The sequence below is a fragment of the Lissotriton vulgaris genome, chromosome 2_1, assembly GCF_964263255.1.
Source record: "Lissotriton vulgaris chromosome 2_1, aLisVul1.2, whole genome shotgun sequence".
Classification (NCBI taxonomy): domain Eukaryota; kingdom Metazoa; phylum Chordata; class Amphibia; order Caudata; family Salamandridae; genus Lissotriton; species Lissotriton vulgaris.
This window is the reverse complement of record NC_141687.1, coordinates 891,546,986-891,561,795: the sequence shown is the minus strand read 5'-3', so window position 1 is coordinate 891,561,795 and position 14,810 is coordinate 891,546,986. Positions and strand designations below refer to the sequence as shown.

Below are 14,810 nucleotides of genomic sequence, written 5' to 3'. Positions count from 1 at the left end.
CTCTGTCCTTTCAATGTAATACATGACTGCTCTTCTAGCGTCAAGAGTGTGCAAAGCTTTTTCTACTTGGGTCTTTGAATTTTGGGAGAAACATGGAATATGTATTGTTTGATTTATGTGGAATTTTGATACCACCTTTGGCATAAAGTGTGGATTTGTTCTCAATACAATTCTGTCATTATGTATTTGGAAGTAGGGTTCCTGTAGTGTTAGTGCTTATAATTCACTAACTCGACGTAGAGATGTAATTGCCACTAAAAATTCTGGTTTTAGCATGAGCATTTGTAGTGTTGCTTCCTGTAGAGGTACGAATGGTGCCTATATCATCTGAGCCAGTACTATATTGAAGTTCCATGTGGGTGATGGTAACCTTTATGGCGGTGCTATTCTTTTTGCTCCTTCCAGGCACCTTTTGACTATATGAAGTGAAAAAACTCTTTCCAGTTTCTCCTCTTGTAGAGGCTACAATTGCTGCTTATTGTACCTTTAATGACGTGTAGCTTAGATTTCCTTGTAATAAATGCGGCAGGTATTTTAGAACTGTTTCTCTTGTGATCTTCTTTGAGAGGTTTTCTTCACGGCACCATTGAAAGTATCTCTTCCATTTTGCTGTGTAAAATGTTCTTGTTGTTTGTTTTCTTGCTTCCATTGTACTTTCTGGCAGTTTGAGGTGTGAAAATTCTAAGTCCTCAGGAGCCATGTCGTTAGGCTTAGGCTCTCGGGTCCTGGGTGAAGTACCCATCCGTTTCGCATTGTTAATAGGTCTTATCTTTTTGGAAGCCTGTGCACGGTTCCCTGTGTTATCTCCATTATCTCTAAGAACCATGTTTGTCTGGCCCATTGTGGTGCAATGAGAATTATGGTCATGTGGCTGATCTTGCATTTGTTGATCACTTTGTGGTGAAGTGGTATTATGGGAAAACGCGTAAACAAATATCCCTGGCCAGTTTATCCATAGCGCGTTCCATAGGGACTGCTTGCAAGGTTATCTGGATGCAAAGTCTTGGTATTTTGCATTGTGGTAAGTTGCAAATAGGTAGATTTGTGGAGTCCCTCATTTTCTGAATATTTTGTGTAGTTCTGATTGATTCAGTTCCCATTCGTGGGATGCTGACGTCCGTCTGCATCTACATTGTCCTTTCCTAGCAAGTGTACCGCAATTATGTCTATACTCTTTGGGATAGCTCATTTCCATAGTTGTTGAGCCAGCGTTGAGTGCTAAAGACTGTTCCTCCTCGCTTGTTTATGTAAAACATGGTGGTTGTTTTGTCTGTTTGTATTAACACTTTCTTCCGTAAAACTCCTTCTGCAATGCTTTTAAGGCTAGGAACACAGTTTTTAGCTCCAGGAAATTGATGTTTTACTGCATCCTCGTGTTTTCACAATCCTCTTACTCTGAGGCGGTTCATATGTGCTCCTCATACTATCTGGAAAGCATCTGTTATGGTTACTGTTGAGTTGGTTGTGTGAAAAATCTTCCCTACACTATGTTGGTTTTGGTCCACCATGCCATCTCCTGATGAACTCTGTGTGACACCCACTAGATCCTCCCAACTCTGTGTTGCCTGTGACCATTGCTCTTGAAGCCATTACTGGAACAGCATAATGTGCAAGCTAATGTTGGGGATTAAATGAATGCATAAAGCCATCATTCCTAGAATCTTCCTCCTGTCAGAGCTTACCCCTTGTGGTACAGACGTGTCTCCTCCCGCAGTAGTGCTGATGTTCTCTTCTCGCTTGGGAACACCTTCCCTACTACAGTAATGTACAATATACGATTGCCCCAGTAAGGAATATGCTACTTACCAGTATGCATCTGTTCTTGGCATGTAGGGCTGCTGACATTCATATCTGTGCATAGATCGCCGCCTAGTGTTGGGTCCGGATGATTGCACATTGTTGTCCTGGAAGAGTCTTCGAAGTATCACGAGATAGGTGGCTCCTCCCCTGGACTACAGTGTGCATTGGCAACCTCCAATTGTTTCTAGCCATTGTGGCAGAGATGGAGTATGGTACAGTAAGATGTCCATGCAAGAAAGAAAGAATGAATGAATGAATGCTACAGCTGCGACAGGCACATGGGGAGGAGGGTAGGCGATATGAATGTCAGCAACCCTACATGCCAAGAACAGATGCATACTGGCAAGTAGCATATTCCGTTCGAGGCATGTGGGCTGCTGAATTCATATCTGTGCATAGAATGTATAGCAGTCTCTCACTTAGCGGTGGCTACCTGTGACAGTTGCAGCAGTCTGAAACAGAGTTTTTAGAACAGCCTGTCTTACAGCAGATTGCTGTTTGGAATGTACATCTACACAATAGTGTTTTGTGAAAGTATGTATGGTAGACCATGTGGCTGCTCTACATATTTCCTCTAGAGGAATGTTTCCTAGGAAAGCCATGTATGCGCCTAGTTTGCGTGTAGAATGCGCTCTTGGGGGAACTGTTAAAGTGCGTTTTGCCTTTAGATAACATATTTGAATGCACTTAACTATCCATCTGGCTAACCAAGATTTTGAAATGGCGTTGCCTTTGTGCTGTGGTGAAAAGGCAACAAACAACTGTTTAGTTTTCCTAAAATCCTTAGTTCTATCAATGTAGTATAGAAGAGCTCTCTTGACATCTAGTGTGTGTAGCGCCCTTTCAGGTACTGACTGTGGATTTGGAAAAAACACTGGCAGTTCTATTGTCTGACTGATATGAAAATGGGACATCACTTTTGGCATAAATTTAGGGTTTGTTCTAAGAACTACCCTATTTGCATGTATTTGGATGAATGGCTCTTGAATAGTTAGGGCTTGCAGCTCGCTAACTCTTCTAAGCGAAGTAATCGCTACAAGAAAAGCCACTTTCCATGTTAGAAACTGTAATTCACATGAATGCAACGGTTCAAATGGTGGTCCCATTAGTCTGGTTAAAACAATGTTTAGGTTCCAGACAGGTGAAGGTGGGTGTTTTGGGGGGATAATTCGTTTGAGTCCCTCCATGAATGCTTTAATTGCAGGCACTCTAAACAGCGAAAGATGCTGCCTGTTCTGAAGATAAGCTGCAATGGCAGCTAAGTGTATTCTTATAGATGAATAAGCTAGATTTCAACGATGTAGGTGCAAAAGATAGCAAATTATATTTTGCGTTGAAGCATCTAGTGGGTTTATGTCATTGTTATTACAGTAAATGACAAAACGTTTCCACTTTGCAGCGTAACATGCTCTGGTAGTAGGTCTTCTTGCCTCCTTGATAATGTTCATACAGTCAGGAGGTAAGTTTAGGTACCCAAACTCTAAGACTTCAGGAGCCAGATTGCAAGGTTCAGTTGTTGCAAGATATGGATGCTGAATGTCTCTATGGCTCTGAGTGAGAAGAGTGGGTGTTAGCCGCAGTCTTTGATGAGGCACCACGTAAAGTTCTAGAAAAGTTGTGTACCATGGTTGCCTCGCTCATGTTGGAGAATCCAGGATTAGGGTCAGTGAATGCTGGCGTAGTTTGCGTGCCACTAGCGGTATTAACAGTGCTAGGGGAAAAGCGTACGCAAATTTGCCTGACCAGTTCATCCATATCGCATTGTCCTGTGACTGCGGATGTGGAAACCTGGCGGCAAAGTACTGGCATTTTGCGTTTTCCCTTGTGGCGAACAGGTCTATCTCTGGTTGCCCCCACTGTTGGAAGTATGGTTGTAGCACTGTGGTATGAATCTCCCACTAGTGCATCTGTTGGCTGTGTCTGCTGAGCAGATCCGCTATTTGTTTGCCCTTGCCTGGGAGGTGTTCCGCCATGAGAAAAATGTTTCTCAGAATGGCCCACTTCCAAATGTTTTGGGCTAGATGTGATAGCTGTGGAGATTGTGTTCCTCCCCGTTTCTGTATGTAGTACATTGCAGTCATGTTGTCTGTCCTGATCAACACAGTCTTGTTGCATAAATGTACTTTGAACGCTTTCATTGCCAGAAAAATTGCCATTAGCTCTAGCAAGTTGATGTGCATTTTCTTTTGTTGTGTTGTCCATAGGCCCTGCACTGTGTACTGAAGGACATGGGCTCCCCATCCTATCAGGGATGCGTCCGTTGTCAATACTATTTGTGGTACAGGCTCTTGGAACAGTCGTCCCTTGTAAAGGTTTTGTGGATTCCACCAATGTAGAGAGTTGTATGCACGACTGGTCACCAACACTAGGTCTTTCAATTGTCCCTGAGCCTGGTTCCACTGCCGTGTTAAGCACTCTTGTAGCGGACGCATGTGTAGTCTTGCATGAGGGACTATGAGGATGCACGAAGCCATCATGCCTATGAGTTGCATAAACACTCTGGCAGAGAGCGAGTGTTGGGGCTTGAACTTTTGGAGAATCAGTTGCATACTGTTTATTCTTGCAGTGTTTGGGTATGCTTTTGCTGCTAGAGTATCTATTGTTGCTCCCAGGTACTGTTGTACATGGGACGGCTGAAGATGAGATTTTTGGTAGTTCAACGTGAAGCCTAGACTGTGCAGGAGGTGAATGGTGCGGGACAGGTGGCTGGCACATTGCTGGGCCGACTTTGCTTTTATTAGCCAGTCGTCCAGGTACGGATAGACGTGAATATGTGGTCTTCACAAATGTGCAGCTACTGTCGCTAGGCATTTTGTGAACACCCTTGGGGCTGTTACACCAAATGGAAGGACTTTGAATTGGTAATGTTGATTCTGTATTGTGAACCTGAGATATTTCCTGTGAGCAGGATGTATTGTTATATGGAAGTATGCGTCTGAGATCCAAAGTTGCGAGGAAGTCTCTTTGTCGCAGCAGTGGTAAGATTTGTTGTAGAGTGAGCATATGAAAATGCTCTGATAAAATGTATTGATTTAGGGGCCTGAGGTCCAATATTGGTCTGAGCGACCCGTCCTTTTTGGGGATGAGGAAGTATAGGGAGTATACCCCTGTACCCGGATGTTCTAATGGTACTAGCTCTATGGCCCCTTTTTACAGCATGCTGATGACTTCTTGCTGCAATAAGTTTAGGTGTTCTACAGACATAGGACGGTGTCTTGGTGGTATGTTGGGTGGTGTGGAGGTTAACTCTAGGCAATAGCCATCCCGGATAATTTGCCTTACCCACTTGTCTGTAGTGAGGTTTTGCCAGACCGGTAGGAACTGCTGTAATCGTCCCCGACTGGTGTTGTATGATCTGGGGGTAGCGCCAAGAAGTCACTGCTTTGTGTTGGTAGAGGATCTGGTAGTATTATTCCCTCGTCCTCTGCCCTTGTTATTGCCACAGTATCCACCTCTATTGTTCTTATTGTAGGTGGTTTGTGTATTCCTTTGTAGTTTGAGGTCTGCTGTGATGAGTTACCTCTTGCAGCTCCTCTATAATTGGAGCCACGAAAGGAGCCTCTATGTTGTTGGGACTGCAAGGCTCCCATCGACTTAGCTGTCTGTGTCTTTTTTCATCTTGTCCAGGATTGTATCTACAGCTGGACCAAATAAATAGTCTGGATTTACTGGCTGGTTTAATAAAGTGGACTGGACTTCATGTTTGAAACCTGAAATGCGAAGTCAAGCATGTCTCCTGAGCATAACACTGGTGTTAACTGATCTGGCCGCTGTATCTGCCACGTCCAGGGCACATTTAATGGAGGCGTTAGTTATTAACTTTCCCTCCTGTACTAGGTCTTCAGCCTGTTCTTGGTAAGGAGAAGGTAAATACTGGAGAAGTGTCTCTAAGGTGTCATAGTGTGCCCTGCCGTACCTTGCCAACAGGGCTTGCGAATTAGATATTCGCCATATGTTAGCTGCTTGAGCAGCTACCCTCTTTCCTGAGGCCTCTAAGATCTTTGATTCTTTGTCAGGAGGTGGGGCTTCTCCAGTTGTTTGCGAGTTTGCACGTTTACGTGCATTAAATACCACTAAAGAATCCAAGGGCAGTTGTCCCTTAATATATGTGGGGTCTGCTGGTGCTGGCCTGTATTTCCTCTCTATTCTGGGGTTAACACCTTGGCTGCTAGGTGTTTTCCCCTCCTATGCTGACTTTTCGTCATTCTTACTAATCATGACGAGCTCAGCTCGGCATCAGCACAGCTCAACCGTGCATCATGACGAGCTGAGCTCGTCATGAGCATGGAAAGGGTTAATGACCCGTGCCCTAGTTGTTTCCTTAAATATGTCACCTGCATGTTTAAGTACTCCTTTTAACATAGGCAGTGTTTTGACAGATCTTTCTGGTGTGGCAAAAGTGTCAAAGAGGAAATCTTCCTCAATGGGGTCTGCATGCATCTCTACATTGTGATGGAGGGCTGCCCTATTTATTAGTGCATTAAAAGCAGCTGTATCCTCTGTAGGAGAGGGCTTAGCAGGGTATGCAGGTGTATCTGGAATGGGCTGAGCGTCAGCAGGATCTACTGGGTCCGCCCATGGTTGAGGTTGACTGTCTTGGTCAGGCTCTACTGGGTAATTGTATTCCTCATTATCTTCATAATCCACCTCTTCATCCGAGTGTGTGGGTTTATATGTGTACGTGTTAAGCATAGTTGGCTTTATAGGCTCAAAAAGAATAGGTGAAGTAGAACTGTCCCTTTTCTTTTTGAGTGGGATGATATAAGTCCCTTTATCAGTTTCTGGTCTGATTTTCCTCTTGTAGAGAGTGACTTTGCCAGAATTAGGGTCAATGTAAAGTTTTGACTGTTCCTCTGATGAGGGGTCTGGATATATGATCTCCTGCTCAATAGTCCTTGGTTTTTTCCCCAATGGCTCTACTGGGTAATTGTATTCCTCATTATCTTCATAATCCACCTCTTCATCCGAGTGTGTGGGTTTATATGTGTACGTGTTAAGCATAGTTGGCTTTATAGGCTCAAAAAGAATAGGTGAAGTAGAACTGTCCCTTTTCTTTTTGAGTGGGATGATATAAGTCCCTTTATCAGTTTCTGGTCTGATTTTCCTCTTGTAGAGAGTGACTTTGCCAGAATTAGGGTCAATGTAAAGTTTTGACTGTTCCTCTGATGAGGGGTCTGGATATAAGATCTCCTGCTCAGTAGTCCTTGTTTTTTTCCCCAATGTCTTTGGTTTTGTTTGTTTCGGTTCGATCCCTGTCTTTGGGTGGACCGCCTTTGTTTTGAAGTAAGTTGGTAGGCCAAATTTGATCGGTCCGAGAGCCCTCGGTGCTACAACAGTCTTTTTAGGTTGTGCCTGTTTGTTTGGAGCCGATGTTTTTATCTGTTCGACGTTCTTTGTCGGGTCGATAGTACCCTTTTGACCTTGTGGCGTCTTCGGAACCTGTGGTTTCGGACCAATGCCTTGCGTTCTCGGCTCGATGGCCTTCTTTGGGTCAATTTTCTTCGGCTCAATCGTCTTCGATTGCACAGCCATTGGTTTGTCGACTGTTTCGGTTCGACAACCTTCTTTGGATCGAGTCCTTTTTTGTGTTGTCGGCTGTTGGCGCCGATCTTATCGGTTCGACGGCCTTTTGTTTTGGAGTGGATATTGGTGCGCTGGCCTTCGGCTCGACGACCCTTGTGTTCGACTCTGATGGATCGACGTAGTTTGGTCCGAAGACTGAGTAGTCGATCAGTTTTGTTTTTGGTTCCATAACTTTCTGTTTCGATATTAACAATCTCGGTTGATGTTGATCCGATGGGTCTTTTCTAATATTCTTAGCCGAGCTGTATCGCGGGGCTATAGAATGTGTTTCGAGATCTTGGCTAAGGCCTTCTGGCGATGCCTCGACCCGAGCCTGTGGACCATAGAAGTGTATGTTTGGGGCGTTGTACTCACGGTTGGCCCCGTTTCATCACTGGAGTAGTCTTCGACGGCTCCGATCCCCTGTTCGTCGTCTCCTACCTCGACGATGCCTTCTTCGTCAACATAGTAGTTGGAGTCATGCTCGGAATCTTGATCCGACTGTTGATCTGATTCTTCAGCTTCGACGAGTTCTTCTTAATCGTCGAAGATATTTTCTGGCTCCGGCGCTGGTTTCTGCAGGATTAGCCTAGCGGCCCGTCGAACCCGAAGTATCTTTTTGGATCGAAATTGGGCACAGGCTACGCAGTCTGCTTCATTATGTTCCGGAGATTAACACTTGTTACATACAGGGTGTTTATCTATATGTGGGTATTTCGAATTACAAAGAGGGCAGCTTTTGAATGGACTTCGTTCAATCGATGACCGGTGTTCTTGGCGTCGAGAAGGCCCGCGGCCTGATTCGACGTCCTGAGTTGAGTAAACTGTAAATAAAGCTGTCGGCACCGATCGAAAACAATACCGACGAGTCGGAAGGCCTTTTGGCCTCTTAGAAAAGTTTTTTTCGATTCCGAACTTCGAGTAAGGGAAAGTACATCCGAACCCAATGGCGGAAAAAAACAATCTGAGGATGGAGAGGATGCCCATGCGCACTGTAGTCCAGGGGAGGAGCCACCTATCTCGTAATACTTCGAAGACTCTTCCAGGACAACAATGTGCAATCATCTGGACCCAACACTAGGCGGCGATCTATGCACAGATAGGAATTCAGCAGCCCACATGCCTAGAACATAGTATTTTGCCACAGGACAAACAAAACATACAGTAACAAATTATAAACAAATAATGCAGAAATTTTGTTATTGACCAGTGTTATTTAATCACACCGGCAGGTTCTCAAATGCATACATTTACAAAGTAAAATTTGTACACAAAAGTGCCCGGAGAGACGAGGAAAAGAAGGATTGATATAGGGGTTGTGGGTTGGTTTCATGAGGATGAAGTTAAATGAAGGGTAAAGGAATTGTGCAAGCAGTTAATCCCTAGTTAACCAGAAAAACATGACTTTATAGTTCCTCCATTAATACACATTAGTTTGCATGATTTAACATAAACAAGCTACACAGAAAAAACAGTTGAACAATCTGTTGTATTGTGGCTGGCACAGAAAGATGTGTCGACGTTTCAACCCCAATTATGTTGTAGGTTCATTGGTACTTTACGTGGGGTCTTCATCAGGACTGAGATAAGGGAGTGGGCACCGTATAAGGCCCTACAGGGAGGGCTGGGATGTAAAAGATCAGGCATGGTTCTTCTATAGTTAACCCCTTCGATGCTCATGACGGAACGGTTCAGTCATGAGCGTCGGTTGGCCTGTGCTCATGACGGAACCGTTCCGTCATGAGCCCGTTGGCTCATTAGAACTTTCAGCACAGCGCAGAAATCTGCACCGCGCTGATGTGGTTAATGCCTGAATCTCACCCTCTCTTCTGAGTGATGTGATAGCAACGAGGAAAGCAACTTTCCATGTGAGAAATTGCAGTTCACATTTATGCAATGGCTGAAAGGGTGGGCCCATTAGTCTGGTGAGAACAATATTGAGATTTCACACTGGAGCAGGTGGACATCTCGGGAGGAATGACTCAAGTCCCCCCCATAAAGGCTTTGATCACAGGCACTCTAAAAAGAGATAGATGTTTATTCTGGAGGTATGCAGCTATTGCCGCCAGATGTAAGCTTATGGAAGTGTATGCTAAATTGGAACATTGTAGATGTAACAAATAACATATAATGTTTTGTACAGAAGCATCAAGCGGGTTGATGTGGTTATTACATTAGATCACAAACCGCTTCCATTTTGCTGCATAGCAGGCTCTTGTGGTAGGGAGTCTAGCCTTTTTGATAATATTCATGCAGTCCGGCGGTAAATTAAGATAGCCAAACTCTAGGATTTCAGGAGCCAGATCGACAGATTGAGTTGACTGGGGTCTAGATGTCTTATGTCTCCATGGCTCTGTGTGAGACGATTGAGTGTAAGACATAGCTTCTGGTGAGAAACTACTGAGAGTTCCAATAGGGCTGTGAACCAAGGCAGACGTGCCCACATGGGAGCAACTAGGTTTAGCGTCCGGGACGTTTGTTTGAGTTTCCGAACCACTGATAGAATGAGTGAGAAAGGTGGAAAAGTGTAAGCAAATATTCCTGACCAATTCATCTAAAGTGCATTGCCTTTGGACAATGGGTGAGGATACCTGGACGCAAAGTTTGGGCATTTTGGTATGTAGCGAACGGGTCTATGTGAGGGACTCCCTAATGTTGAAAGTATGGAAGGAGGACCGGAGGGTGGAGTTACCATTTGTGTATTTGCTGCCTCTTTCTGCTGAGATCTGAAATCTGGTTGACGACTCCTGGGAGGTGTTCCGCTAGGAGGTAAAGTTTATGGCAAACAGCCCACCTCCAGATGTCTTGGGCTAAGTGGGACAGCTGGAGAGAGTGTTTCCCCTCCTGTTTATGTATGTAACACATGGCTGTCATGTTGTCTGTATGAATTATGACAGCTGTGACCTCTGGGTGAGTTTAAAATGCTTTGAGTGCTAGGAATATTGCAAAAAGCTCTAGGTGATTGATGTGAAACAACTTTTGTTGTTGGCTCCACAAGCCTTGCTCTGTGTGCGGTTGTAGATGAGATCTCCAGCCAGTGAGGGACGCGTCAGCTGTCAGTACGATCTGTGGAACCGGGTCTATGATCGACCGTCCTTTTGATAAATTTTGTTGTTCCACTACTGCAGAGAGCGAGGAGTACGGCCGCTTACCAACACTAGATTGGTCAATAGACCTTGTGACTGGTTCCACTGAGTGGCTAAGCATTCATGAAGCGGACTCCTGTTCAGTCTGGCATTGGGAAAAATTATGATGAATGATTCCATCATTCCCAGTAGCTGCTTGTAAGTTTGAGCTGGAATCCAAAGATTGGATTGAAAGCCTATTTCGAATTCTGGCTGTGCTGGGAAAAGCGAGTGCTTTTTGAGTATCTATTGTGGCTCCTAGGTAGTCCTTTGTATTGGCTGGCTGGAGATGTGACTTTGGCACATTGATAGTGAACCCTAGTTGATGCAGTAACTGATTGTCCTAAAAGTGCGCTGCAGATTAGACTATCGTCCATGTACGGGAAGACGTGGATGCTTTGTCTCTTCAGGTGACAAGACACTTTGTGAAGACTCTGGGGGCAATGGTGATCTCAAATGGGAGTACCCTGAACTGATAATGTTGACCAGCTACCACAAACCTGAGGAATTTGCGATGAGCAGGGTTAACTGGTATATGAAAGTAGGCGTCTTTTAGATCTAGAGTAGATAGAAAGTCTCCTTTTTGTTGTAGAGAAGTACATGTTGAAGCGTCACCATGTGGAAATGGTCTGACTGAATGTACCGGTTGAGTTCTCGAAGATCTAAAATTGGTCTGAGAGAAACATCTTTTTTGGAATTGGGTGGCACAGGCTCTATAGCCCCTTTTAGAAGCAGAGACTGCACCTCTTGTTTGATGTGTAGATGATCTGGTGATAGTTTGTGTGGTTTTGGTGGGGTATTTGGAGGAGTGTTGATAAATTCCAGGCAGTAACCAGAAAAGATAATTTGGAGTACCTGTCTGTTATCGACTGCCAGATTGGTAGAAAATCTGACAGTCTTCCCCGGCAGGTGATAAGTGGTCAGGGGGAAGTGAAGGTAAGTCACGGCTTTGTGTTGGCGGGGGAGCTGCTAGTGTTTGAACCCCTGCCCCTGCCTTTACCGATGTTACTCCTGTAACCTCCCCTGAAATAACCCCTAGAAGAAAAGAGTTGGCTATTGCCCTTATAGGTGGCTTCTGATGATTTATTCTCGGAACCTCCTTGGTAAAAGGAGCGTCAAAAGGAACCACGACTCTGGGTGGACTGAAGGCCTCCTACAGATTTGGATACCTCAGTATCTTTCTTCATTTTTTCAAGTGAAGAGTCTACTACTGGGCCAAATAGATGTTCCTTGTCAAATGGGGTATTTAATATGGAGGTTTGAACCTCTGGTTTAAAACCAGATATGCGGAGCCAGGCATGCCTTTTTAAAAGGGCACTAGTGTTCATAGCTCTAGCAGCAGTGTCCGCAGCATCTAGAGAATATCTCATTTGATTGTTGGAAATAAGTTGCCCTTCATGAACCAGATCTTGTGCTTTTAATTTGTGTTCCTGGGGTAAATATGCGATTAGTTGGTCCATTTCATCCAGTGAACACGGCCGTATCGCGCTAGCAATGCCCGAGTGTTGGAGACATGCCAGAAATTGGCTGCCCGAGAAGCTACCCTTTTCCCAGAAGCGTCAAAAAGTTTTGATTCATCATCCGGAGGTGGAGCATCTCCTGATGTCTGCGAGTTGGCTCTTTTTCTTGCATTGGACACAACCAGGGAGTCTAGTGGCAATTGTCCCCTTATAATAACTGGGTCAGATGGTGCTGGCTTGTACTTCTTGTCCACTCTAGGGGTATGGATACGAGCTCTGACTGGATCATTAAAAATGTCATCTACATACTGGACCATCCTTTTTAGAATGGGTAGTGTATGTGATGACGTTTAGGTCACTGAGGGTTTCAAAGAGAAAATCCTCTTCTAATGACTGCATATGTAGCTGCACCCCATGGTAGTTGGCAGCTCTACCCAGTAACTCAATACACTATCATGTATTTGCAAAATGGAATAAGTACCAAAAATCCTAGGTTTGTGATCTCTGCTATAAAGGAACTCAAAATATGTTTCATGTTTTGCATTCATGTCCAACATTGCAAGAGGCTCGAACCAAACTTGATGTAATTATGTGAGCTATATAAAACTTTGCAAATAAAATAAATCTGGTGCAGAGGGTTTGGTAGGGTACAAGTCTGGATCATTGCCCGTGGGCGAATTGGTGTTATAATTGGTGTTATATTGGTCCCATGGGTCCACAAATGGCTGATCATCATCCCTATCCTGACCATCATCCCCATAATCCTGGTTGTCAGGTGTATGTGGTGGTCAAAGTTCAGTTAAAAATTGTTGAAGCAGAGAGGAAGGTGGTGATGAAAAAAGAGGCGGTAGAGGAAAAGGGGAAGATGGAGTCACGCCATGACACAGCCTTTTGTCTCTAAGCCCCGTCCTTTTCAGACTGGGCGCCCGGACTTCCTGCTGGCATAAAAGGTTCCTTATCCTCTTTATGGAGCCATCTGGACCCATAAATAAAGATCAGAAACCTTTTACTTCAGCAGTAAGTAGAGGAACCCAATCTGAAAAGGACGGGGCTTAATAAGAAAGAAGAACATCACTAGGACCTCTTCTCCAATGGCTGGCCACCGTTTAGAAGGCCAGCCAATGGAGACGGGCTGGGCTTAACCTCGTTAGTGATATTGTCTCTCTCTCTCATTAAATCTCGCCAGCGAAACTGCACAAGCACAGCCCTCGCAGGCTGAGAGTAGACCTAAAAAACTAAAAAAGGAACAATTCCGGACCCAACCACTAGATGAAGTAATGCACTACATGTGAATCCAGAAAAGATTCAGGCTGCAAAACTGCAGTTCAGTGGTGCATCTCCAACTAGGCACTGGCACTATGATTAACTGATGTGGCAGTCGCCACTGATCAGTAGATGTACACCCACGTCTCTGAGATATGGTAAGTCACAACTTCAACCACTTGCACTAAACAGCTGGTTGAAAATTTGTACTGGATTATTTAATAAGCTGGAGGAGGGGGGTGTAATGGAATGCTGGCAGTTTTTTCCATTCCGTACATCTTCTACTGGAGTGCTGCTCTCAACACCCACTTCACAGGGACAGATTAAGTAAGTGGGAACTTTCACTCGTCAAACAAATATCATTGCCCTAGTAGGCATCCCAAAAGATTGTTCACAACTAATCAGTTTTGTACATTTCAAAAAGCAAAATGAAATACTCACAGCTGGCAGGCCGTGCTCCATACCGCCGCATGATCTGGTCATGTGTGAATTTTACAAAAGAATCATATTGTTCTGCAGAAAAAAACAAAGGAATACTGTTTTAATATAAAAACTCACCATGGCCTAAACATGTTCGCAAATCAGTTTCATCTTTTTTTTTTTTACAAAGAGTGCACATTTCTCCATCTGAAGGCCTGTTTGGTGGATTTTCAAATTCGAAATCATGACAATTTAAATACTGTAATTAATGTTTCTTTTTGGGGGTGAAGGGATTATTTAGGCTTGCTATATACAGCTTAATTTTGTGAAAAATGAAAGTACCCCCTTATGGGTGTGCAAACTAGGTTTGTAGCTTTTAATAGGTTTGATTCCTTGACAAAGCCTATAAGTGAGAAAGAAACCGGACCATTGAACGCCAATGAAAAAGTGCTTAGAAAACAAATGTTTACGAAAGCGGAAGGTTGGTTTTGAACTGGAATGCGAAACAGAGGTGGTCTGTAAAACTCAAATATATATCCAGTTAGCCTGGAAGCGTGGCCTTTTCTATTTAGTGCATTTCCAGGCCGTTTTTATTTACAAACAGACTTTGAGTGTAAAAAAGTATAGAAACCCCTTGCTATCTGGGTTGGGGTCACTGTGTGGTGGCAGGGTAAAATAAGTGGCTAAGAAGAACAAATGATTCTGTAAGGATTTTGTTATTTTATACCTAGTTACAAAAGCAAAAGAATGACCCACACATCCTGTTTTTCTGGGCAAATCATTTTATCTCCTGTGCCTACAAACAAACGTGACCTTGTGTAATGTAATGTATGCTCATGTAAAGCGCTGCAACATCTCGGGTCAAATTTGCACTATATAAAGCTACCACAAAAAAAGGAATCTTATTGTGTCAAAAGTGACATCTCAGTTGGTTAATGTGATCACTGTAGATGTTTGTGTGCGAGACCAGATAGGCACAGAATTGTATCCTAGTTGGCGCAGTATGGAATACTGAATTTTCTATTTATAGTGCTATGAAGTCCCATCCTGTGACAGAAAGTCATTGTATAATAAGGATTTGGTTAGGCTTAACGAAGCTTAACTCAGTTGTCTAAAAGCAAGAGACTGGACAACCAAAGTTCCCCCAAGACATTAGCCTTATGATTCAACAAGAAACCTA

At 44.0% G+C, this 14,810-nt stretch overlaps 1 protein-coding gene across 1 annotated transcript in view; it reads right to left on the bottom strand.

Moving 5' to 3' along the window:
- Positions 1-14,810, bottom strand: part of AKIRIN1 (akirin 1) — a 110,880-nt gene that overhangs the window by 17,897 nt on the left and 78,173 nt on the right. Inside the window, exon 4 of the mRNA XM_086956429.1 lies at positions 13,652-13,723. Coding sequence (XP_086812555.1) covers positions 13,652-13,723 — 72 coding nt within the window. The remainder of the gene's footprint in view (positions 1-13,651; positions 13,724-14,810) is intronic.